The 25,671-nt window shown below is 39.4% G+C and overlaps 1 protein-coding gene across 2 annotated transcripts in view; it reads right to left on the bottom strand.

The window, feature by feature from the left end:
• Positions 1-25,671, bottom strand: part of LOC110589767 (S-adenosyl-L-methionine-dependent tRNA 4-demethylwyosine synthase TYW1) — a 202,148-nt gene that overhangs the window by 81,286 nt on the left and 95,191 nt on the right. For both annotated transcript variants that reach the window (XM_021700370.1, XM_044915126.1), the window contains exon 12: positions 15,719-15,896. In XM_021700370.1, coding sequence (XP_021556045.1) covers positions 15,719-15,896 — 178 coding nt within the window. The remainder of the gene's footprint in view (positions 1-15,718; positions 15,897-25,671) is intronic.

The raw sequence follows: 25,671 nt of genomic DNA, 5'->3' as shown, positions 1-25,671 counted from the left end.
CTCAAAACATTAAAAGTACCTTGGAGAAATCTTCTGAGCCTCAAGGATCTTATGTCTGCCTAGTATTGGCCTCTATTCCCCAGGACAAGCAATGAGGTTCTCAGCATGGTCATTTATCTGTCACCATTGTATATAGAGATAGCAACATTTTAGTTCCCAAAAAGCAAGAGAATGTTATAAACTTAAAATAATGATAATAATTTGTGTCTGAGAATCTCACGTTGCTGCTGAGAACAATTAAAAAGGACAATAAGATAAAAGGGAAATGCAATCCTAAAGCTAATCCCCAGTGAAAATGCCCAATGAATCTTGATAAGATTATTGGGATGATCCTTCCTCCTGCTCATTTTAAATCTCTGAGTTAAGAACAATCATATATACAAATGCACTGACAACTGAACGTAAAAATCCCTCTTCCTTTTTTCCTTGCTTTAGAGATTGGTAGGCCTCATTCTACCTTCCAAGCCAATGGCCTGCTAATCTCCACAGAAAGGCAGAAAGGAAGAGGGATTTGTATTTGCAAGAAATCAAATGGCTTAGAGAGTAAGTTTGATGCTCCTATCGAACAACAAAACAAAATAACCGAAGTAGTCCAAACATCAATACCATTAAAACCAGAATCTGGGGCTGTTAGGTCTGGCCAAATAATTTAGGAGGAAAAAAGGAGGATGAAGGGGAAAGACTGAGTATTCATCACGTGCTGGGTGCTCTGTGCTCTGTGCTTCAGCCTTCTCTTTCAGTTCATGAAATCTTCAGAGCAAAACAACAAGGTAGTTAACCACTTCTGCCAATTTTAGACATGATGAAACTGAGATTCAAAAGGTTAAGTAGCTTGTTCAACAATCCACAAGTGTCAATAATGACATTCAAGCCGCAATGTTACTCCAGAGCCTGTTCCCCCAGCCCTGCACCACAATGCCTCCATCAGAATGGTCAGTTCACAAACAGTGCTGGCTAGTCCTTTGTCAAAGAAAGCCAAGAGCAGTATTTCAAGCCTCACAGCAGTATTTCTCCAAGTGTGGTCAGGACTACCTGCATCAGAAGCACTTGCAAACTCAGGTTCTTGGGCCTCTCTCAAGACTGAATCACTTTCTAGGAATGGAGCCTTAGAAAGTATATTGTTATATTAGTTTCAAGAACTTCTCAACATTGATCAAAGAAGTTGAAGATACAAATAAATGGGAAGACATCCCATGTTCATGGATCAGAAGAATTAATACGGTGAAAATGAAAATGTCTGTAATACCCAAAGCAATCTTTAGATTCAATGCAATCCCTACCAAAATTCCAATGCACTTTTTACAGAAATAGAAAAAACAATCCTAAACTTCTACAGAACCAAATAGCCAAAGCAATCCTGAGGAAAAAAAGAACAAAGTGGGAAGCATCATACTTCCTGATTTCAAACTATAATACAAAGATATAGTAATAAAAACATTATGGTATTAACACTAATATTAAAACAACATTAAAACATTAACAACACTAGGGGCGCCTGGGTGGCTCAGTCATTAAGCGTCTGCCTTCAGCTCAGGTCATGATCCCAGGGTCCTGGGATAGAGCCCCACATTGGGCTCCCTGCTTGGCGGGAAGCTTGCTTCTCCCTCTCCCACTCCCCCTGCTTGTGTTCCCTCTCTCGCTGTGTCTCTCTCTCTGTCAAAGAAATAAATAAAATCTTAAAAACAACAACAATAAAAAAACATTAACAACGCTAAAACAAACAGACAAATGAAAACAGAATAGGAATCCAGAAATATACCTATGCATATATGGTCAACTAATATTTGACAAGGGAGCCAAGATTACCCAATATGGAAAGGACAGTCTCTTCACTAAATGGTGCTGGGAAAACTGGATATTCACATACAAAAAATGAAATTGGACCCCTATATTATATCACTCACAAATATTAAGTCAAAATGGATTAAAGACTTAAATGTAAGACCCAAAACTATAAAACTCCTAGAAGAAAACATAGGGAAAAGGTCCTTCGCATAGGTCTTGGCAACAGTTTTTTGGATATGACACCAAAAGTGCAAGCAACAAAAACAAAAATAAACAAGTGGAACTACATCAAATTAAAAAGCTTCTGTAAAACAGAAGAAATGATCAACAAAATCAAAAAGGCAACCTACAGAATGGAAGAAAATATTTGCAAATCATATATGATTCAGGTTTAATATCTAAAATACATAAGGTACTCCTACAACTGAAGAGCAAAACAACCTAATCTGATTTTTAAAAATGGGCAATGGACTAGAATAGACATTTTTCCAAAGAAGACATGCAAATGGCCAACAGGTACTTGAAAAGGAGCTCAACATCACTCATCGGCCAGGAAATGTAAATCAAAATATAAAACTTCACCTCTGTTAGAATGGCTATTATCAAGAAAACAAGAGATAACAAGTGCTGGAGAGGATGTACAGAGAGAAGGGAACCCTTGTGCACTGCTGGTGGGAATGTAAATTGGTACAGTCACTATGGAGGCTCCTCAAAAAATTAAAAATAGAACTATCATATGATGCAGCAATCCCACTTCTGGGTATTTATCCAAAGGAAATGAAATCAGTATTTTGAAAAGATGTCTGCATCCCCACGTTTAATGCAGCATTATTTACAATAGCCAAGACATGAAAACGTGTCTATCAACAGATGAATGGATAAAGAAAATGCCATATTATTCAGCCATGAGAAAAAAGGAAATTCTGTCATTTGCAACATGACCGATGAACCTGGAGGACATTATGCTAAGTGAGATAAGCCAAACACAGAAAGACAAATACTGCATGAACTCACTTAAATGTGGAATCTTAAAAAAAAAAAGTTTCCATTAGCTGTTTTCTTCCCTGTGTATGGGCCATATTCTCACTTCTTTGTCTATTTCATTTTAAATAATATTATGTGCAACTCTGCATATCAGATACCTCCCAACCCAGGGTTGCTGTTTTATTTGTTTGTTGCTGTTTTTGTTGTTACTGAAGTCCTTTGGCAAATTCTGTATTCTTTCTTGTGTTCAGCCTGTTTGGTTAGCTTAGTAGTATGCTAATGATTGGCCAGAAATATTCTTAAATGCCTTCAACCAGTAAGGCTCCTAGTCTTTGCTGAGGGTTCTGTGTATGTTGGGGCATGCCTTCAATGCCTAGGCAGACAGTTGACAACTCTGCCTCAGTTTTCACTGTCTGCTTGCTCAAGACATCAACATCAGGCAGGGGTGAGAGCATAAAGCCTTGTCAAGTCTTCTCTGGCATGGCCACCCTGCCCACGGGCTAGCTTCTAGCTTCCCAAGAATACACTGGAGCTTTTCAAAGTTCCCTATGAACATCTCATTCCCAGCTTTTCCTTTTAATTTCTTTAGTCAGCTTCTTGTTTGCCCCAACCATTACTGCTGCCTCAGGAAGCTGTGAAGTTAAACGATTGCCAATAACTGCCGATACCGAGAAATACCCCAGAGAACAGCTTTTTCCCTGGACAGAATGTGAGTCACTTCAAATAAAGACCACCCCTGTGCGTAAGGGGTTCCAGGGAACTGCCACATAACCCACATAATGACAGTTCTCTGGAAATGGGACTCTGAAGGAGTTCCCACTCTGTTTTGCCCCCTCCCCGCTGCCAGGCTGCTGGTTTTTACTATGACTATAGCTATTAGGTCTAAGGCTACTGCAGAGCTGGGGGAGTTGGGATGGAATAGCACATATTAAGACACCATGAAGCTTAGGACATGAAACAGCACATATTAACATATCACAAAGCTTACTGTTCCTATTGGGATTCAACCATTTTTCTAGAATAAATGCTCCTCAGAGTATTGTGTACCTTTGGTTAAGAAAAAGTTGATTCTGAGAATTTTTGCTACTGTTCTCATTGTTTTTATAGAGGACCAGGTTTTGAAAGTCTGTATGTACTCTGCTATTCCTGCTGACATCTATCACATAAGTTTTGTTTTTATTCCCATCATTATCCATCACAATATTTTCGACATCCATTATGATTTCTTCTTGAACCCATAAGTGAATTAGAAGTACACTGCTTTAATTACAAACATACTGGAATATTCTATTAATCTTTTTGTGTTGATTTATAGTTTAATTACAGCATGTTCAGATATCATGCTCTATATGATTTCAATACTTTGTTGAAACTTGCTTAATGGCCATTAGGTAATTAGTCTGCAAGCAAGTTCATGCTCTTGAAGAAAATTATATTCCAAAGTTTCTGGATGCTCTAGTTCTGTAATATAGGCTAAATTTGTTGATCAACAAATAACATGGCATGCGCTAGTAGAACAATGGTGTGATGGACCTCTCTGATGGCAGGGCTGAATGCAAATATTAAAAATAACATAAAACATAGTAAAAACCAGCAGCCTGGCAGCGGGGAGGGGGCAAATCTTCACTACTGCTATTGATTTTAATTTGCTTAACAGTTTGAGAGAAGTATATTTAAAAACCTACTATTTCTCCTCATAGTTCTTTCAATGTTGAGATTATGTTACTGTGTTTACAAGTTTTAAATTGTTGTATTGTTTTATGTTCCCAGTGGGTTTAAAATTTTATTAAGAAATGTCTATCTTACCTCAAGTAATGGTGCTTGTCTTAAAGTATACTTTGACCAAATTTTTAGCCTACCTTTCCAAAAGTGAAAATTCTAAGTGTTTTCATGTATTATCTCATATACTCACAATGCCATTATAAGACAGTCATGATTATAAAATCAGTTCACGGGTTAGGAAACTAGGCCCTGAGAAGTTATCTTCCCCGTGTCACTAAGATAGCAAGAGATTCAGTTAAGATTCAAACCAGATCTCTTCTAGACCAGAGCCCAGCTCTTAACACCTGACTGTATTTCCTCTCTCTTCTTTTAGTCTATCTAGACCTGCATATTTCTTTTTTTTCAAAGATTTTATTTATTTATTTATTTTCTAGAAAGAGAGAACATGAGCAGGGAGAAGGGGCAGAGGGAGAGGGAGAAGCAGGCTCGCGCTGAGCAGGGAGCCCAACGCGGGGCTCGATCCCAGGACCCTGGGATCATGACCCGAGCCGAAGGCAGATGCCACCCAGGCACCCCTAGACTTGCATATTTCTGAAAAGCATTCTATCAATTCATAGACGTAAGAGAAGACTATATTTTAAACTTAACATGTTTACTACAAACAAAACAGGCTGGGAGGGGGAAAAAAGCTTCTATTCAAAGAATCAGGTGATATTTATAATCTTCATTTCATTGGAAGCTGTTTTCTAACCACTTTGAGCTAAAAAAAATACAAGAAAACTATTTTTATTAAAACTCATGCATTTCTTCAAACATTCACTAAGCATCTAATATATGAAGAGCTATCCAATTTATAGAGGTTCTCTAATACATATGGTAAATGTCTTAGCAAAAACTAAAGAAAACAAAACACACAGCAAACAAAGTAACAGAAATACTGATGGAAGAAGCAAAACAAAGAGAATGAAGTTCACACACAGCTTCAGAAGAAGGTGCTCAAAATAAAGGGACAAACGTGGTGGAGGTGGGGAGGTCTGGGAAGTTAAGTGCTAATGTGTCACAGTTAAATATGGAACATAGTTCTGTCTTCTTATGACCAGCTGCTAGCACACAGAAAGCTGTACATCAATAATATTTACCAAAAAAGAAAAAATTAGATTTTAAATGTAAACTTAAAAATAACATAAAACAAACAGATAAGAAAATAATGATAAAAGGGGGACTCAAGATGAAGCTAAGAGTATATGTCAGCCTACAAAGAGCTACGCAAAGTCTACGAAGAGCCTCTAAACTCTAAAACACTCATAAAAAGGGAGACACAGTCATAGGTTTCAAATGTCCACAAAGAAGAAGAAACCAGTTGGTTCTCTGCGAGTCCTCAGAGAGAAGAAACTACTCAGTGTTGTAGAACATCACTCTCAACAACTTCGTGACCTTATAACATGACGACTTTCAGGGGTCTGCTTTTAACAAGGTGTCTCCTGTAGGGCACTGGCCTCACAGCCCAGAACAATTTATAAGAAGGAATAACATGGCATGCGCTAGTAGAACAATGGTGTGATGGACCTCTCTGATGGCAGGGCTGAATGCAAACACAGACCGTACAGAATTAGAACAAGGATTAGGGGCCAAGGATAGAGTGTGAGTCAAGCAAGCCACTTTTAAAGGAGAAAGTTCTTTAGACACCAAAACACAGACTGCATATGAAACACGCAAGAATATTCTTTCCTTACTCAAAGCGATATGCTTCCATTTTCCTTGACCATGTGGTACCTTTCATGGTTTCGTATCTGTTAGAAATGGTGACAGAAACTTCTCTGCTATAAGAGAATGAACAGTGCAACTCCTCTGACAAGTGGCAGGTGACACTCAGCCTTATGGTGGAGGAGACAACAAAATGGGGAACAGTCTGGCAAGCTGAAAACCACAGGCTTCACCGAAAAGATAACCATTACTTGGCGTGATATTGTATAGTAAGATATATTTACTTATGCCTAGTTCCTGGCATAGAGTTCCTAAAACCCTTGGCATTTCCTGAGTGACAGAGGTGAGAGAAGCATCTTTTGTGATCCATAATAGCCCCCCTTCAACCAAAAATATTTACTTTATTAATGAGGTGACTCCCGATGGGCCCCTAGACAGCTTCAGATAGGGGCTGGTTGCCAGAAGAACCAACCATGTGATCAGAGAGTTGGAACTTTCAGAACCACCCCCCAACCTCCAGGGAGGGAGACAGATTGGAGGTTGAGCTAATCACCAACTGACAAAGATTAAATCAATCCTGCCTCATGTAATGGAACCTCCAAAAGCCCTCTACGTTATGGGGTTCTGAAAGCTTCCAGGCTGGTGAACACACTGAGGTACGGGGCGGGGGGGGTGGGGTGTAGTATGCCTGGAGACGGGATGGAAGTATAGCGCCCCTCCCCCATACTGTGTCCCATGCATCTCTTCCATTTGGCTATTCCTGAGTTGTATCCTTTATAAGTAAATGGTTTTCCCTGATTTCTGCGAGCTGTTCTAGCACATTACTGAACTGGAGGAGGGAGTCACGGGAAGTCCCAATCTATAGCTGGTGGGTCAGAAATACAGGTGCAATCTGGGACTGTGCCTGGTATCTGAAGTGGGGGCAGTCTTGTGAGACTGGGCCCCGAAGCTAACAGTCTGCACTAACTCCAGATAGCGTCATAACTGAACTGAATTGTAGGACACCCAGCTGGTGTCCGAAGAGAACTGGAGAATTGCTTGGTGTGGAAAAACCCACACATCTGGTGTCAGAGTACAATGAATAAGAAAACCAGGTAAGAGTGAAGTGTTCTGGTATTGTAAAAACAGCACTTTATACTTGGCTTTTAACAAGTTTTGCCAGGTTGTCTTTTCCAAAAGTCAGAAATTCAGATTCTATGCAAAATCTCTGGATGTTAACTGTTGGCTCAAAAAACAAACAAGCTTTTAAACATGGTGTGGGCAAATAAAAACCTACTTGTGATCAATTACCAATTTGAAACCTTTGGTCTAACAACCCTCCAGCCATCCCATAAAATTATCTTTTTTTTTTTTTCAACTGAGTTCCTAAAAAATAAGGAGTCCCAGTGGTTCGAGGTTCTCCTCCTGGACCACTACAGCCTCTTGCCTCTTGTGCTATATAGTGGACTATCAAACATGGCCATAAATTCCTCCCCTCCCTATATCCATGTCCCCTTGCCCTGCAGCTGGCGGTGCCCTCTTAGCTGGGACTTGCTTTGGCCAGTGGGAGTGAGCAAGTATGACACAAGCAGATGCTCAAATGATGCTTATGCATTGAAGCTCACCCTCTCGTGCTGCTCTCTGAAATCCTGCCGCTGGGATGAAGTTCAGACTAGCTTACTGGAAAATAAGACGCTACATGAATAGAGGCCCCAGTTGTCCCAGCCATGGCCAGATAAACCAGCCAGCCCAGCAGATCTGCCAAGTGACACATGAACAACACTGAGACCAGCAAAGCCAGGCAAGATCAAAAGATCTCCCCGCTGACCCAGAATTATGAGCTAAATAAATGGTTGTTAGTTTGAGTGACTCGGTTTTAAGATGAGTGATTACAAGAAAAGATAACTGATAAGATGCTACAACATCGCAGAGATATACGCCTGCCAAAAATATGACTATAAAACCACTTGTTTTTATGGAATTAAGAGGGCCTTTCCTCAAGAGAAAAGGCTTTTACGGTCCAATCACTACCAGTCCTATTATTAATACTAAGTGTCTTCCATATTCTGGTAGCTTTTATTAGCTTTCTCATTTGCCCAAGGTGTTAGCTTCTATCCTCCATAATCCTTGAGGATCACTCACTGTAAAAACTCCCCTTGGTGGGAGAACTGTCAGCAAAAAGCCACATACTTTGCAGCTAGAGGGGAGACTGAAATTCTCTTAAGGAAAAGTTAAGTATCATGAAAAGGCAAGTAGTCTGAACATACACTTGCGTGTGGGTCAAGGGAAGGCCAACTGGCAAAGTCAAGAATCTCCTTAGAACGTATCAAAGTATGGGCGGTACTACAGTAATTTAGGAAAAAAAATTTTTAATTAAAAAAAAAAAAAACTTAGTAAACCACCAACTACCCAGAGTGCATTATTACTTCCAGAGCATGCTCAATGAAAAATGGTTGCAAGATGTTCACTTGATAGCTCAACTGAATGAGCTGACCTGCTGTACAGAATTAGCAATATAAACATTAGGGGTAACTCCCAAAATTCATGGTCTCTGTGCTATATTCATAAATCTATTGCCTTGTTTTTCTGAAAGAAACTAAGACACCAGAGACAATTGGTATCTGGATTCCTCCAAATTCATGGAAATAAAACAGTATGATCTGTACTCAGAAGTATTTCTCTTTCCATTTTCTCTTGGGCCAATGGGTTAAAGTGAGAGAGCACTTAGCTCAACTCAAAGAGGTCTCAGGTCAGGAAAGTACTAGCTTAAAAGTAGGGGCACCTCAGGACTATTTTGTTTCACTACTGTACAGTCCAGAGTATTTGAAACTCACAGTTCTATAACACATCTTAGTATCTGCTATGTCAAATCTCAGTGCTCTTCTTTTAACTTTTTTATGAACTATTCACATCATTCTTTGGGGAAATGTTGGGGTAGGAAAGTTACCTTATATTTAGGACTCCTAACAACTGGGCTTATATATTACTGCCACACCAGGAGGACCCCTCTGCATTAAAGAAAGGTACACCTAAACATTATGTTCTTCAATCCACTTCTCTTAGGGTATCAATTATCAGAAATTCTTCTCAGATCCTAGCAATAGTATGTTGATCTTAGCAATAACCGTCGATCTCAGCTTTTGGGTTCTTTCAATAAATAACCAAGATACGCCAACTCTTTGAGGTCCAAACCTAAAATGGCTACTTCCCACATATTCTCTCCTTTGCCCAGTTAAACATAACTAAAGAAGGGATGCACTCCCCTGAAACATGGCACCCTTGATACAGGAGCTTAAAGAATGATTTAAAAAGCGAAAAAAGGAACTTCCCTTTTCTGAGCACTCTTTCTTTCTTGAGTACTCCTCAAGGGTGTATCCTTCCATTTTTTTAAACTCTTGTGTTCAACATCAGAGAAATCTGCTCATTTCCTATTCCCGGGCCCTTGCCACTTCACTTCTTCCTCTTTGCCTCCCTTCCAATTTACCAGTGTCAATACTAAAAGACTGGTTTAATCAATGCCTTTGTATCCCATTTTTCACTGATGGCAGTCAAGACCAGTATGGACATTGTGTTGTATCATGATCCCCCCACTGACAAGAGGAGGTTCACCAGACAGAGTGGGGAAGAGAGACCCAAGAACAATTCCTGAATGTTCACTATGTGCCAGGCATTTTGCTGGACAGCTTATTTACCCCTCTGTAATTTTCTTCAGTCCGTGAGCATTTGCAGGAGCAAACAATGATCATCATCATTTCACAGAGAATTACCTACATCCCACTTCTGGCAGATTTCATTCTTTTTACACATATACGCCTCAAATTTGGGATAGACTCCCTTTTTGTATATGTTGTATGTATATAAATCCCAACACCTCTCTATCGCAACTTCTCCCTCATGAGCCATCTGAAAACCCAGGGGTTTTAAACCTAACAAAAGTGTTTAAAAAGGAATAGTAACCCATACAAAATTTATACACTGGCATTTTAAAAACGTTTCCCTTTTAACTTTATCTTTTTATATACAACTTCAAAAAGTAGTATTTTAGCTATCCTTGTGACAATGTCACTGGTTTTATTATTGCCCAGTAGCCAATTTTAACCAATTCTCTGATTTCCTATGATGCTAAATTTTAAACTGACTTTGTGTGTGCCTGGGTGTGTATGATCATTCTTTTTACAAACAGTAGTGTCTTTTTTATTGAATAAATTGGACATGTGACACTGTGTAAGTTTAAGGTGTACAGCATGTTACATTTATATACTGTGATATGACTGTCAATGTAACATTTATCCACTACATAATTTAGTACAATATTATTATCTATATTCATTATACTGTGCATTAGGTCTCTCACAGGTTATTTACTACTTGTAACAAGTTTGTACCCTTAAACACCACCCTCCGTCATTCCCTGGTAACCACCATTTTACTTTTTTTTTTTTAACAAATTAACTTTTTGAGATTCCACATACAAGTGATATCATTTGGTACTTGTCTTCCTCTGACTTGCATACCATAATGTGGTCCATCCAAGTTGTTGCAAATGGCAGGATATCCTCCTTTCTCATCGGTGAATAATATTTCATTGTGTATATGTACCACACTTTTTTTATCTCTTCATCTGTTGATGGGCATTTGGGTTGTCTCCTTATCTTGGTTATTGTGAATAATGCTGCAATAAACATGAAGTACATATAACTTATCAAAATCCTGTTTTCATTTTCTTTGGGTATATATCCAGAAGTGGAGTTGCTGGGTCATATGGTAGGTCTATTTTTAATTTTTTGAGAAACCTCCATATTGCTCTATATTCTTTTCCATGGTGGTTGCATCAACTTACATTCCCACCAACAAAGTATAAAGGTTCCCTTTTCACCACATCCTCGCCAGCACCTGTTGTCTCGTCTTCTCAATAACAGCCGTTTTAACAGGTATGAGGTGGTATCTCACTGTGGTTTTGATTTGCATCTCCCTGATGATGAGTGATGTTGAGCATCTTTTCATGCACCAGTTGGCCATTTTGATGTCTTCTTTGCAAAAATGCCCATTTAGTTCTTCTGCCCATTTTCCAATCAGATTGTTTTTGTTGCTAAATTATTTATTTTGGAATGTTCTATATATGTCTGTTAAGTCCATTTGTTCTAAAGTGTGGTTCAATTCTAATGTTTACTTATTGATTTCCTGTCTGAATGATTTCCTGATCCGTCCATTGCTGATAGTGGGGTATTTGGGTCCTTTACTATTATTGTATTATTGATTTATAGCTCAAGCTCTCTTAATATTTGCTTAATATATTTCAGTGCTTGGGTATTGGAACTGTATATATTTACAAGTGTTCTATCTTCTTGATGTACAGATTCACTTATCATTATATAATGACCTTCTTTGTCTCTTGTTATCCTTTTTGGCTTGGAGTCTATTTTGTCTGATATAGGTACTGCCCCATCTACCTCCTTTTGATTTCCATCTGCTTGGACTGTCATCTTCCATCCTTTCACTATGAGCCTGTAGGTGTCTTTAGAGCTGAAAAAAGTCTTCTATAGGCAGCATATAGTTGAGTCTTCTGGGTTTTTTTGTTTTAATCCATTCAGCCACTCTGTGCCCTGTGATTGGTGGGTTCAATCCATTTACATTTTGGGTGATTACTGACATGTAATGATTTACTACTGCCATTTTATCTTTTGCTTTCCCATTGTTTCTTTTTCCTTCTGTTTCTACCTTTGTAAGTTGGTGGTTTTCCATGGTGATTTGCTCAGTCTCCCCTCTTCTTTATGTTTCATGTCTATGCTCTACATTTTTGCTTAGTGATTACCATGAGGATTACACAAACAGCTCCTAGATAAAATAGTCATTTTTTCTGCTGATAGCAAATCAAGATTTGCCTATAAAAATTCCATCCTTTTAATTCTTCAATATTTTTTTATTTTTATTATGTTCAATTAGCCAACATACAGTACACCACTAGTTTTTGATGTAGTGTTCATTAGTTGCGTATAACAGCCAGTGCTCATCACAGCATGTGCCCTCCTTAATGCCCATCCCCAGGCTACCCCATCCCCCCACCCCCTCCCTTCTGTAACCCTCAGTTTGGTTCCCGGATTCCAGAGTCTCTCATGGTTTATCTCCCACTCTGATTTCTTCCCATTCAGTTTTCCCTCCCATCCCCTATGGCCCTCTGTGCTATTCCTTATATTCCACATGTGAATGAAACCATATGATAATTGTTATTCTTCGATATTTTTGATGTCACAAATTACCTTTTCATGCTGTGATTTTGTTACCAAGTTGTAGTAGCCACAACTTTTTAATGCTTTTCCCTTAACCTTTATACTATAATTAAGAGTTTAATATACTATTCTAAAAAAGGGTTACAGTCTTCTAATTGTCCATTTACCACCTTAATCAGAGTTTTGTGTACTTTCATCTTCCCAATTCGGCTTGAAGAGCTCCTTGCAACATATCTTGTAAGGCAGGTCTAGTGGTAGTGAACTCCCCTCAGTTTTGGTTTGTCTGGGAAAGCCTTTATCTTTCCTTCGTATCTGAAGGATAACTTTGCCAGATATTCTTGGGAGGCAGTTTTTATCTTTCAATATTTTGAAAAAATCATCCCACCACTCTTCCCAAGGTTGTAGAGTTTCTGCTGAGAAATCTGCTGATAGCCTAATCCAGGTTCCTTTGTAAGTTATTGTCTTTTTCCCCCAGCTGCCTTTAAAATTCTTTACCATTGACTTTTGCAGTTTTAATATAATGTGTCTTAAAGAAGGTCTTTTCACATTGAGATAAGTGTTTTATTAGCTTTGTGGACTTGTATGTCCAGTTCTTTCCTCAGGTTTGGGAAGTTCTCAGCTATTATTTCTTTAAATATGCTCTCTGCTCCCTTCTCTCTCTCTTATCCCTCCGGTATATACCCATTCATCTAATGTGGACTCCCCTAATGGAGAAACTCACAGGGTTTCTTTATTTTCTTAAAATCTTAGTTCTCTCTCCTCTTCCACCTGAGTCATTTCTAGATTCCTATCTTCCAGCTCGTGAATTCTCTCTTCCATCTGATCTGCTCTGTTTCTAATGCTTTCTAAATGCATTCTTCACTTCATTTATTGAGTTTTTCAGCTCCAGAGTTCTGTTTCGTTCTTCTTTAGAATTTCAATCTCTTTGGTAAAGTATTCCTTCTATTCATTAATTTTATTCCTGAGATCACTGTATTGCCTTTCTAAGTTTTCTTGTAGCTTGTTGAATTTCATCATAATAGCTAGTTTTTAATTATGTATCAGATTGCAACAGTCTGTGTTTTGGGGTTTGGTTACTAGAAAATTGTCATTTTCCTTTTGTGATACCATGTAACCATGATTTTTCATAGTGTTTCATGAAAAGTGCCTCTGCCGCTGCATCCAAAGCAGCAAACACCTTTCTTATTTAGGTAAAAGCCTTGTTTACTTTGATTCTAATAGTTTTAACAGGTTGGTAATTGGAAGCCTTCCTTTTATCTTCCAGAAGGTGGCGCTGCAGTACAAGTTTTTGGTTTCTCTTACCAGCGCTGACTCCCCACTAAGGCTGGGAGAGCTGTGCATTTAAAAAAAAAAAGCGGGGGGTGGGGGGGGGGGGGCCTGGGGGGCCCAGTTGGTTAAGGGACTGCCCTTGGGCCCAGGTCGTGATCCTGGAGTCCTGGGATCGAGTCCCCCATCGGGCTCCCTGCTCAGCGGGGAGTTTGCTTCTCCCTCTGACCCTCCCCCCTCTCAGGTGCTCTCTCTCTCTCTCATTCTCTCTCTCAAATAAAATCTTTCAAAAAAATTAAAAATTAAAAAACTAAAAAAATTTTAAAAAGCAGGGGGGGAGGTGGCAGCACAGTGGAAGGAGGGGTGTGCTTAGCACCTAGGGCTTTGGGTATGCCCCATGACCAGGTAGTAGGATCCTCAAGTGGGGGGTTCCCAGAGCTCCATGGGCAGTTATTTTGCCTAAATCCCCTGGGACAGACAGCAGGAAACATACTTTCCTTCAGTTCTGTGTCTGCCTTCTTCCCTTCCCTTTTCCTCCCCACCCCAGTCACTGGTCTCTCAGAGAGAGCAACAGGTTCTCTGGCTCTGGAGCAACCACCTTCAGCCTCCACCTCCCCTGCCAGAAGGGTGCTGCTGGCTCCCTACCAGACCTGTCCCTGCAGCCTCTGCTGCCACTCCCCTCACTCCACGGCCCCCTCCAATGCCCAATCCACCCACTTCTGGGTGCACAGACAAATGCATCTCTTGGGTGTCCTGGTGTGCTGTACAGAGGTACTTTTTTTTTGTTTGGTTATGGGAGTCTGATTAGTTGTAAATGGAAGGCAAGAGAAAAAAGGAACAAGGCAGTCCTCCATGACTCTGACGTCACTCTAATACTGTCTTTTTATATTTGAAAATTATTTTCTCCTTTTTTTCATGTTACTCTTTATTGGTCAGTATTTACAAAACAACTTTGAATTTTAAAAGATCATTGTCTTTTATTCCTATGTGGGAATTTCCCCAATATTTCACTAGCCATCTCCTGAGAACTTATAGACACTATACTAGGGACACGAAGATAAATAAGCAGGGGTCACCAGTCTCAAGCAACTCAGTCTTATGGGGAAAACACAAGTAAATAAGTAAAATTTAATGTTTTTGGTGTTATAACATGTGCATAGTTCAAGTATAATGCAAAAACAGGTCATTTCCAGGCCTCAGAAGACGGTCATCTCCATCTGTAAAGCTTTCCCTCTAAGTCACCCAAACCAACTCAACATCTTACATGCTAAACCTATTCCTTATGCGATCCTCTACTGCTCCAGGGCCCCATAATCCTAGCAATCAACATGGCTGGAACCCCTCCAGCCATTAACTGGTCCTCTTCTATGCTGGGCTCTCAGAGCCATGCAGTTTGCCAAGCTGATCTATTACGTCTCAATAATGTCTGTCTTATGGCTCCTCATTCTCATGGTCTTACTTTCATCTTTATGACTCTTACCTAAACAAACACTCTCCTATCTTGTTGCCTGCTTTCTGGCTCTCCCGTTTTACACCATGCTAGCAGACGGCTCTGCAGGAAGCAAGATCTTTCCAAAGAACAGCACTTGAAGTCCTCTACAATCTACCCCCTACCTTTTCAACTTGGTTTCCAGCTGCCAGTCTCTTTCACACACTCTGTGGTCCAGATGAACTATATTTACATAATGGTATCACAAATACCCTAACTTCCTACCTTTCTCAGGAGGTTCTTATTAAAAACTACAGCTTCCTACCTTTAAGATTCCAATTAAACAGTGGCTTCTCTGAGAAGTTTTACCCTGTTTCTCCCCTTGTAGAAAAAAAAAACTGCATTCTCTTTTGAATTCCCCCAGCAATTGATTTGTTCCTCTATTCTTTCTACTAATGTTATCTTCCCTAATAGAACGAATTTTTAAGAGTAGGCCCATCTCTTAGCCCCAAAAAGCAACATGTGTATGTAATTTGTAATCAATAACCCCTTTTTGAATACATTAATGCCTTCAGTCAAACACAGATCCAAGCAGAGTATCTTAATAAGCTGGATGTCTCACCTGATTTCCACAGGGAATTGTGCATTTGTGACCAGGAAACTGGAGATTTTACACTCGTGGAGTAGTTTCAAAAACCTATTGATTTCTGGGTACATGATGGGTTCTCCCACAAGGGACAACGCACAGTGCTTTACCATCATCCCCTCTTCAAAACGTTCTTCTTTGACACCTGGTACTCCTGGAGAACACAGTGAAAAGGAACAAGCTCTATAAGGCATGGGGAAAGAATATCACTTTTATTTTTCTTAATTAAAGAATTTTAATTTTTCTTAATGATTCTTTGGTTATAGAAGGCAAATTCATTTTTGATACCATTCAAATAATATAAAACAAGGGCCGGGGGGTGCTAGAATTAGTAAATCAGAAAAATCAGCAGTCTCATCTTCGGTTTTAATACTAATTAAACCACATGAATATAAGCAGACAAAACGAACTTTGTTAGCTAATTATCTGGAATGCAGGACATATTACTTTCCATAATTTGCTTGGCTCTGTATTCTTTCACATTGGTTTAAGAAAATGAACTCAAATGTTTATCAACAGGTAAGTGGATAAACAAAATTTAGTATAAATGTGCAATGAAATATTATTCAGCCTTGCAAAAGGAATGCGATGCTGACAGGTAACAACATGGATGAATCCAGGCTAAGTGAAAAGAGCCCAACACAGAGGGACAAATGTATGATTCCATTTATCTGAGGTACCTAGAATAGGCTAATTCAGACAGAAAGTGGAAGGTTACCAGAGGCTGGGAAGAGGGAAAAACAAGGAGTTATTTTTTCTTGGGTACAGAACTTCTGTTAGGGATGATGACAACGTTCTGAAAAGGGACAGTGGTGACAGCTGCACAATATTAAGAATGTACCTAATGACACTGAATCGTATACCTTAAAAATGACTGCACTGGTCAATATTGTGTTATGTTTATATTCTACCACATAAAATTATGGGGGCAGGAAGCTGAGCGCAGTATAAGGAAAAGCCTCTTCTAGACCAATCATTTCTCCCTTCATTCCACAAGTATTCTGAGTTGTGAAACTAAATGGACTTGGTCCAAAAGTATATAGGAGAGAAAATGAAGAACCCTGAACTTCTCCCCTTTGGCTGCATGCCAGAATCACCTGGAGTGTCAAAAACTAGGTCCACTGCCAAAGATTCTATTTAATTGGGGTGGGCGTAAACCAGGATAATGGGAGTTTTTAAAATTCTTCAAGTGATACTAATGTGCAGCCAAGGTCCAAAACCACTGCATAAACCAGAAGTCCCCAAATCTGTTTGCACACTGGAATCACCTGGGAAATCTTAACACTTCCAAACTCCAGACCCCAGCACAGACCAATTAAATCACAATCCTGGGGGAGAAGCCCAGGCATCAGTGGTTTCTGAAGCCCCCCAGGTGACTCCAATGTGCAAACAAGTTTGGGGACCACTGGCACACACCATGGGTTCTCAACCCTCACCGGACATTGTAACTACCCAAAGCACTTTTAAAAATCCCAACGTCCAGGTGGTATCCCAAATCAATTAAATCAAAACCTCTGGGGATGGGACTCAGGCATGTTTTTTAAACACCCCCCATTTGATTCCAGTGTACAGAGTGAGTTGAGAAGAACAGTTCTCAATTCAAATGTAGAAGGCACTCATGACAGTCCCTCAATCTAAGACAGAAATTTGGAAGACTTGGGAAGAGTATAAAAAGGGAAATAAAAATATATCTCCTTTACTTCAGATATTTCTATCAATTAACTCTAGGTTTTTTTCAAAGCATACAGTCTCTGAAGAATACAGACTCCTTGTGGAGATTGGGAGTGGGAGGAAGCATGTTCATATCCCCTCTCTGTCACTTATCAGCCACCTTGGACACACAATAATTTCCTGAACTGTAAAAAGCCCCTATCTCCAGGAACTTTTGTTGGCATTAAATGAGATAATGCACGTAAAAGGCTTTAGCAGAGTGCCTGGCACACAAGAAACATTGGTTAAAAATTTATTACCACCACTATCCTGGTTTCTTACAATGACTGAATCCCAGTCAGTATCACCTTAACAACAACAACAACAAACCTGGAGAAAATAAAGTCAGATTTCACTGCTCATTTGTACCTTAGTTTCCAGGAAGTGATTTTATTTTATACACATGCAAATACAAACACACACACATAGTCTATGTGGAAATAAGCAACTGCAACTAAATACCAAGAGATCAAACTAACACAATACAGGCTAAAATCAGAACAATCTAAATGTGACAGGTGATATCTGCTGTGATCACTATCTAACTGCAGTTCTGAAAATATATTTTACATCGGTATTTTTAAATGAGTAATTTCTTAGGTTACTGAAATCTGAGATCTTAAGTATCAAGTTTTTTAAAAAAACCTGATCCTTAACTCACTGTATGTTGCCAAAACAACTCAGCAGTAAGCATAACATTTCCTTTTTATATAAAATATCATTAACTTTAATTCCCCCAATGAGCAGATGAGTAGAAGGACAGATTTAACCTGAACTGCAAAATTAACCTGAAACTCATGAAGTAGATAACTGAGCATTGGCTAGGCCCTAAGCACTGAAAGTCACGTGTAGCAGGTCTAAATTCTGGCTGTCCCACTAAGCTGGTTTGTGCTCCTTGGTCAAGCCACTCAACCTCTCTGTGCCCATTCCCTGATCTATAGATGGGAATCTTATACACACACACCTTTTTTTTTTCATTAAAGATTTTATTTATTTATTTAGAGAGAGGGAGAGTGCACAAGCAAGGAGAGGAGCAGAGGGAGAGGGAGAGAATCTCAAGCAGACTCCATGCTGAACGGAGAGCCCAACACAGGGCTCGAACTCATGACACTGAGCCAAAATCAAGAGCCGGACACTCAACCAACTGAACCACCCAGGCGCCCCCATACACAACTTTTAAAGAATTCAGTGAAATAAATACCTAGGGCAGTGCCAGGCCCAGCACATAAGCATTCCAAAAATGTTAGTTACAAATATTTTTATTTTAATAATAATTACTTTGTGAATGAAACAGAAATTCACTCTTTTAATTATTTCAAATAAAATGGTAATTCCACTCAATTCAACATGTATTTATTGATCACCTACTATGTGCCAACTAGTGTTCTAGGTAACTTTTCTACAGTAAATAATTTTATAAATAATTTCTCTATTTAGAGAAAAACCTCTGCCTTTATGAAGTTTATATTCTTGTGAGAGACAGAGAATAAACATCAAACACAATAAATCTGTAAATTCTGTACCAGTGTAGTCCAATAATACGTTCTGAGATGATGCAAATGTTCTCTGTACAATCAAATACAGTAGCCACCAGCCACATTGACTCTTGAGCACTTAACATGTGGTCAGCGTGACTGATGACGAACCAAATTTTTTACTTTATTTAATTTTCATTAATTAAAATATAAAGGGCCACATGTGGCTATTGGCTACCACAAAGGATATGCATACCTTTAGTATATTAGAAAGTGATAAGCATATGGAACAGGAAAGGTAGAACAGGGTAAAGAAGATCAGGGATCCAAAGAAGAGGCAGCTGACTCAAAGAAAGGCCAGTCCGGAGAAGCTCACTGGAAAGGTGAGATCTGACCTGAAGGAGACGAGGGACGAGGCCCAGAGAATAAAGAGGGAAAGAGCACTCCGGGCAGTGGACAGCAGAGCAAAGGCCCTAAGGTGGGAGCAGGCTGACATGTCCAAGGAATCTGAGAGACAGGGGTAGCCACTGCAAGGTTTTGAGAAAGGTGGCATAATCTAAATTTCCTCCTAAATGTTTGGATCAGATTGGCTTCTAAACTGAGAACAAAGGGGCAAAGAGGCTAATCTGGCAAGAGGCTACTGTATAATCTAAGCAAGAAAGGATGGTGGCTTCCACTGAGGTGGTGACAGCAGAAGCTGCAGGAAGAGATCGATCAATAGGATTTTCTAATGGATTGGATTAATGACTTCTACAGGCTTTTGGCAAGAGCCACAGAGCTGCCATCAACTCAGACAAAGTCTTTGAGGGTAACAGGTTTTGCAAGTAAGGAATAACCTGTGTTCAATTTTAGAATGGTAAAGTTCAATATGTCTGTTATATACGTGTAAATGAGTGCCCAACATTCAAGTTTGGATTCTGGAAGATGGACTGGCGGGAAATAAACATTTTGGCAAATGGATGGTACTTCTATTCCAGGTCTGAATAAGATTGCCAGGACAGTGAGTGCAGACAGAGAAGTGAACTGAGCGCTAGAACACTTGCATGTCTAGGGAAGGGAAGAGGGGTCATCAGAGGACACAACCAAGGAGCAGCCAGGGAAGGAGGAAAACGTAAAAGCAAAGGATCAGCTGTCATCCTCTTTGAGAGCCTGAACGGAAAAACATCAGCCTGCCCATTTAGACAATGACAAAAACAAAAACCAAGACAAAAAAAGTCCCGTGGGTAAATCTCCTGAAAGAGTAATGATTCTCTGGGATTTAAAAATTATCCTAATTTTCTCAAAAGTAAGGTGTTGAGAAGAATATGTAAAATCCTGGTTCTCTCCTTCATAAAAGCATGTTTCTATTTCGTGCTCACTGCCAGAGGCTATTATAGTGATCTTTCCCAAAACAAGGCCCTTAGGAACCCAATCTCCTGCCTTACTTCACTGTCCTCAAGGAAATAGGTCAGAAAATAAGACATCCTCTAAATTTCTAATAGAAAGACGCCCCAGAGCAGGAAGGCAGTCCAGGGAACAGCAAACGCTACCTTTCAGTAACAAATCTACAGAGATATTTTCCACAGGGGGGTGTCTGTCTGTCTGTCTGTCTCTCTCTCTCACACACACATCTTTCTCTCTCTCTCTATGCTCATGTTCCTCTAAACCTTACCCCCTTCACTATTAAACTCTGCTTTGTTATTCTGATTTTTTTTTTTCCTTAAGCAAGTTTCTGACATTTCTCTTATCCTGAACATCTTCCTAATCCTGGACAATCACTACTGTCATCAGATTAACTAGGAAGCATACTTTATCTCACTCAAAGATGCCAAAGCAGAAATTTAAGATGCCAGCAGTGTTATCCTTCTGTCATAGCAATAAAACCAAGTAATACAAAAATAAACATAATATATTGCTCAGCATAGGGTATTCATGCCTATTTCTAAAGTGTGGGTCAATCAGACATAAAATAGTCTCCTCTTTCTTTTCATAACAATATAGTCCCCAGCCAAAGATCTTCCTAAGAACCCTCCTGGTTAAACGTCACACAATTCTTTGATACAGTCACTTCCACGGTGAGGTTTCTCATAAATAACCCTCAGAAAACAATTAGCAGGTGGTGCTCTCTTCCTCACCACCCCATGTTTCCTTTGGATGTGTACTTTAGCATACCTTGTTTGTGAAAACCATCTGTCGGAGACCCTTATTTTTTTGCATTACCTCACGTCTAACTTAAACTATAGATAAAAAACATCTAGCACAAATAATCTCTTTTTCATCTTTGCACCTTCAGCACTGAGGATATTCCTGACAAAGAGTGTTCACTCACTTGACTGCTGAACCAATGGGAAACTGACCTAAGGAAACCTCCACCCCACTCTCTGGAACTATTTCTCCCTGGCATGGGGGTACTTAGAGGGGGACAGGCAGCGTTTTGAACAGATGCTGAGCTGCACTGAAATTCTGACCCACTTGTAATCAATATAAAGTTAATTCTGCATGTGTATAAAGGGAAAGCTAATAAAGGTCATGAGAAGAAAGATATTTTGATGATTCAATGAAATAACTGAAGAGACAATAATTGCCCTCGGAACTGAGAACAGAAGCACAAAAGGGAAGCATTTAAAAATATCAGAATATCTTCAAAATCTGTTCAAGGGTGGCCACTTAGCTAAAGCTTGAAACTCAGAGGGAATAAGCAATAATACCCACAGCAAGTCTCCCCCTCCACAAAAATAAAATCATAAAATGACCCAACCAGACCCATGGAAAAAAAAGGTATTCATCATAGGGTAGAAAAGCACACTAAAAAACAAAGGATTCCAAGCCAGAATAAGGGAAATTACTAATGAGTTAAAATTGAACCTCTAAAGAGAGGATGAAGTTAGGATATCCAGAATATAACCAAAAGAAGGAAATGGCTTTGCTTCTTTGGAAACTGCCTATAATATTCCTAAAACATTTCTGTTTAAACCTGAAATTTGTATTCCCACAGATACAGTATTGTTAAAATGAAGATTAAGTTACCATTCAAACCCTCAACACCAAATTAATCTGCAAAATACCTAAACTACAGTATTAATAAGTCTATTTCAATGTTAACTAATCAAATTCATTTTTTTTCCTACAGGCAACTGTAACCCAAATTCTAACTAAGGAAATCAGTAATACCCCATTCCTTTGGTTTTTAATTTTGTTTTGCTTTCCTCAAGCCACCAGGGGGCACAAGGTAATAGTCTCGGTGCTCTAATAGGCAAACTCTAACATGGGTGTGGAAGAAAGGGGAACCTTCCTGCAGGGCCTCCGTGAGTAACTACATCACATGAGTTAAGCCACCTCTCCAGACCAAGAGAGTTCAGATTTGGGGAAGAGAGAAAATAGAGTCCACCAGGGGCTGAAATGAAATCTAGAGTTATGTATCTGCATCTTTAGAGTCCACATGTAGGATCCGTGTCAGGACTATACCCAGGTGAGAGTACAGGGTTCAGAAGAGGTAGCATGACTTGTATTAGTCTCACCATCTTTACTCTGAGGCTCACCATTCAGAAAGGAAGGGGACCTGTTTTATTTATACCCGATCCCCTAGGGATGAATAAAAGATAGAACATAGAGACTTCACTGATTGCAGGAGGCATTCAGGTTCATAAAAAAAGAAAACTTTAGACTATAACCACTGATAAAGACTGAGTGAAGTTACAAAATCTCATTGCCTGATGAATTTCTACAATAAAATAAACAACCATGCATTTGAATGGTTTAGATTACTTTCTGCTGACAGCCAAGAAGACAGAAACATAACCAATATTCTGAAATACTAAAATTTCATAATTTTTCCCATTACGACATTTTAAAAAAGAAAACAATTCACATGCTTGTTGAGGGCTGCAGACTACTACCAGTTTTCTAGAAGAGCTCTGGATTTTTACAAATTATGTATTTCATCCTTTAATAATTAGGGGTTTTTTCTCTTTTAATACTACAGTATCACAGCCAGGTTTACTATAATTATTACAGCAATAAGACAGATTTTCAAAAAAGTAGTGTCTTATTTAAGCTTGGAATGAAATTTAAAAAGCATTAATAAATAGTTACCACGATCCAAACACTGAAGACTCTGTAAAAACATAAAATACAATGAATGAAAGCTCCTTTATGCCCATGTGCCAGCCTGTCTACACCCACCACACCTTCCAACAGAAACCCGTTTTCTACGACTACTACTACTTTAAAGAAGAATTGTTCTGGCACCCTGAAGAATGTCAGTGTACAAAGGTCAACCAGTTCCAGCTTGAAAACCTTTGTAGAAAATTTATTGTTGATTAAATGAATAGCTGTTGTGCCGACATGGTAACACTGTGTCAAGTAATTAAGGATGTAAAAAAAAGAATCCTTTGGGGGGAATTACTAGGGCAAAGTAGATACTCTATAAAAGCTTTTTTAAGAATGAAGTTGGTAGTCATTGTTGAATTTGGGGGGGATCATTCCCTCCCCCTTAGGCATTTTAACCCTGATTCAGGATTCACTTGTCCACAGATACGCTCTATTCTTTCTCTCTGCAATCCTTTATCTATCTTCCCCCTATAAGACAACATGTATTTTTAAAAACTCTTCCGTTTCTTACCGCATGGGAACCTAAATTCAAACCATTTGAGATGCCTACTGATTAAAGTAAGTACAAGGTAACCAATCAGATACACCTTCTGCACAGGACAAGCCCTTCAAACAAGCTAGGCAGACAACAAAGAACATGGGCTCACTGAGTTCACCTACTTTATTCATGTTAATAACATGATAACAGCCCTATGATTTATTCATTACTTATTTCCATTTAAAGTGAATTTGCAAAAATGCTCCTGTCAGAAAAATTACTATCAAAACTCAAATTGTCATCGTGTATCAAGGACATCTCAGAATGGAAGAATGAATGCCTACTCCTCAGGGTTGCTTCCTCCCCACACAAACTGCCTGGGGCACAAATCACTCAGGGAGACTGCCAGCTGTCGGGGAAACACACATCCTCCGTCACCGTCCCATTACTGAAGGGTACAATGGGCTCTTTAAGCACTAAAACAAAACAAACTTACTAGAATATAAAGATAAATTACTGGCATTTGCCTGCTTCTGATGTTATGATCCGTGATAATTAGTTTTATGTGTCAATTTGGCTGAACCACAGTGCCCAGATATTTGGTCTAATATTATTCTGGATATTTCTGTGAAGGTGTCTTTTGGATGAGATTAACATTTAAATCACTGAACCTTGAATAAAAGCAGATTGCCCTCTATAAGGCGGATGATCCTCATCCAATCAGTGGAAGGCTTTAATAGAACAGAGGCGACCTGGGCCAAGCAAGAAAGGATTCTGCCAGCAGACTGCCTCTGGATTTGAACTGCAACTCTTCCCTACGTCTCCAGCAACTAGTCTACCCCAAACCTACACAATCATGTGAGCCAGTTCCCCAAATCAATCTCTCTCTCAACACACACACACACACACACAAACACATGCACACACTCCATCCTGTTGACTATTTCTCTGGAGAACTCTGACCAATACATTATCCAAAAGAAAACAAGACTTCGCCTTGAAGTTTTTTTAAGAAGGCATATGATTTGTTTGAAGATCAATAATCAATATTAACTAAATCAACAATGAGTGTTGCTAGTCAGATACCAGATGTGGAAACTTAGTTCTTCACCAGTTTCTATAATTTTCCCAAACACTGGTAAGAGACACTGCTTTATCCACAGAAGAGAAAGTTAATTTGTTAAAAAAAAAAAAGTGCTTGAGATTAAAGGTCAAGATACAAATTTAAATATTTATCAGCATCTTTGCAGATGTACAAAAATAAGTCAGCACATACAGAGACACACACAAATATGCACAGCTCCACATTCCTTAGAAAATTAATAAATAATAAAATAAAGGTGCAATGACTGATTATCCTTAATAAATTATTACTGATTAATCATTATTTGCATTACCTTTCTCAATTTCTCATAAGAAAGAAGAACAGTAACAAGAAGGACTGAGGTACAATAAGCAATATATTTGGTCTTTGGCCCTGGTTCCTGGCACAATGCTCCTAAAACCCTTGGGATTTCCTGAGTGAAAGCAGTGTCTTCATTCAGAAGGAGCCCCTTTTGAGCACACCAGAGCTAATGAGGTGACTTAGGGGCCCTAAATAGCCTCAGGACAGGGCTGGTCACTAGAGAGACAAGTGATTAGAGGGTTGGAATTTTCAACCACACCCACAGATCTCTTGAAAGGGCAAGAGGGGCTACATATTAGGCTCTATAAAAACTCCTGAAACAGTAAGAGTTGATGAGCTTCCAGGCTGGTGAGAGCCTCCATGTACCAGGAGGGTGATGCACTCCAGGTCCATTGGGACAGAAGCTCCGTGCTTGCAGACTTTGCCCTATGTTACCTCTTCACCTGGCCATCCATCTGAATCCTCGGTAAAACCCTCTATAATAAACTGGTAAGTGTAAATAAATGTTTCTCTGAGTTCTGTGAGCCACTCCAGTAAATCTGAACAGGAGATAGTGGGAACCTCCAGTTTACAGCCAGTCAGTCAGAAGCACAGGTAACAACCCGGACTTGAGATCGGGGTCTGACATGGGGCAGTCTCACAGGACTGAACCCTTACCCTGTGAGGTCTGGTGCTACCTCCAGATAGTGTTACAACTGAATTAAATTTATAGACCACCCAGCCGGTGTCTACTGAGAACTGAAGATCTACTTGGTGTGTTTAAACACACAAA

Source organism: Neomonachus schauinslandi, chromosome 5 (genome assembly GCF_002201575.2).
Source record: "Neomonachus schauinslandi chromosome 5, ASM220157v2, whole genome shotgun sequence".
Lineage (NCBI taxonomy): Eukaryota > Metazoa > Chordata > Mammalia > Carnivora > Phocidae > Neomonachus > Neomonachus schauinslandi.
This window is presented reverse-complemented; position numbering and strand designations above follow the sequence as displayed.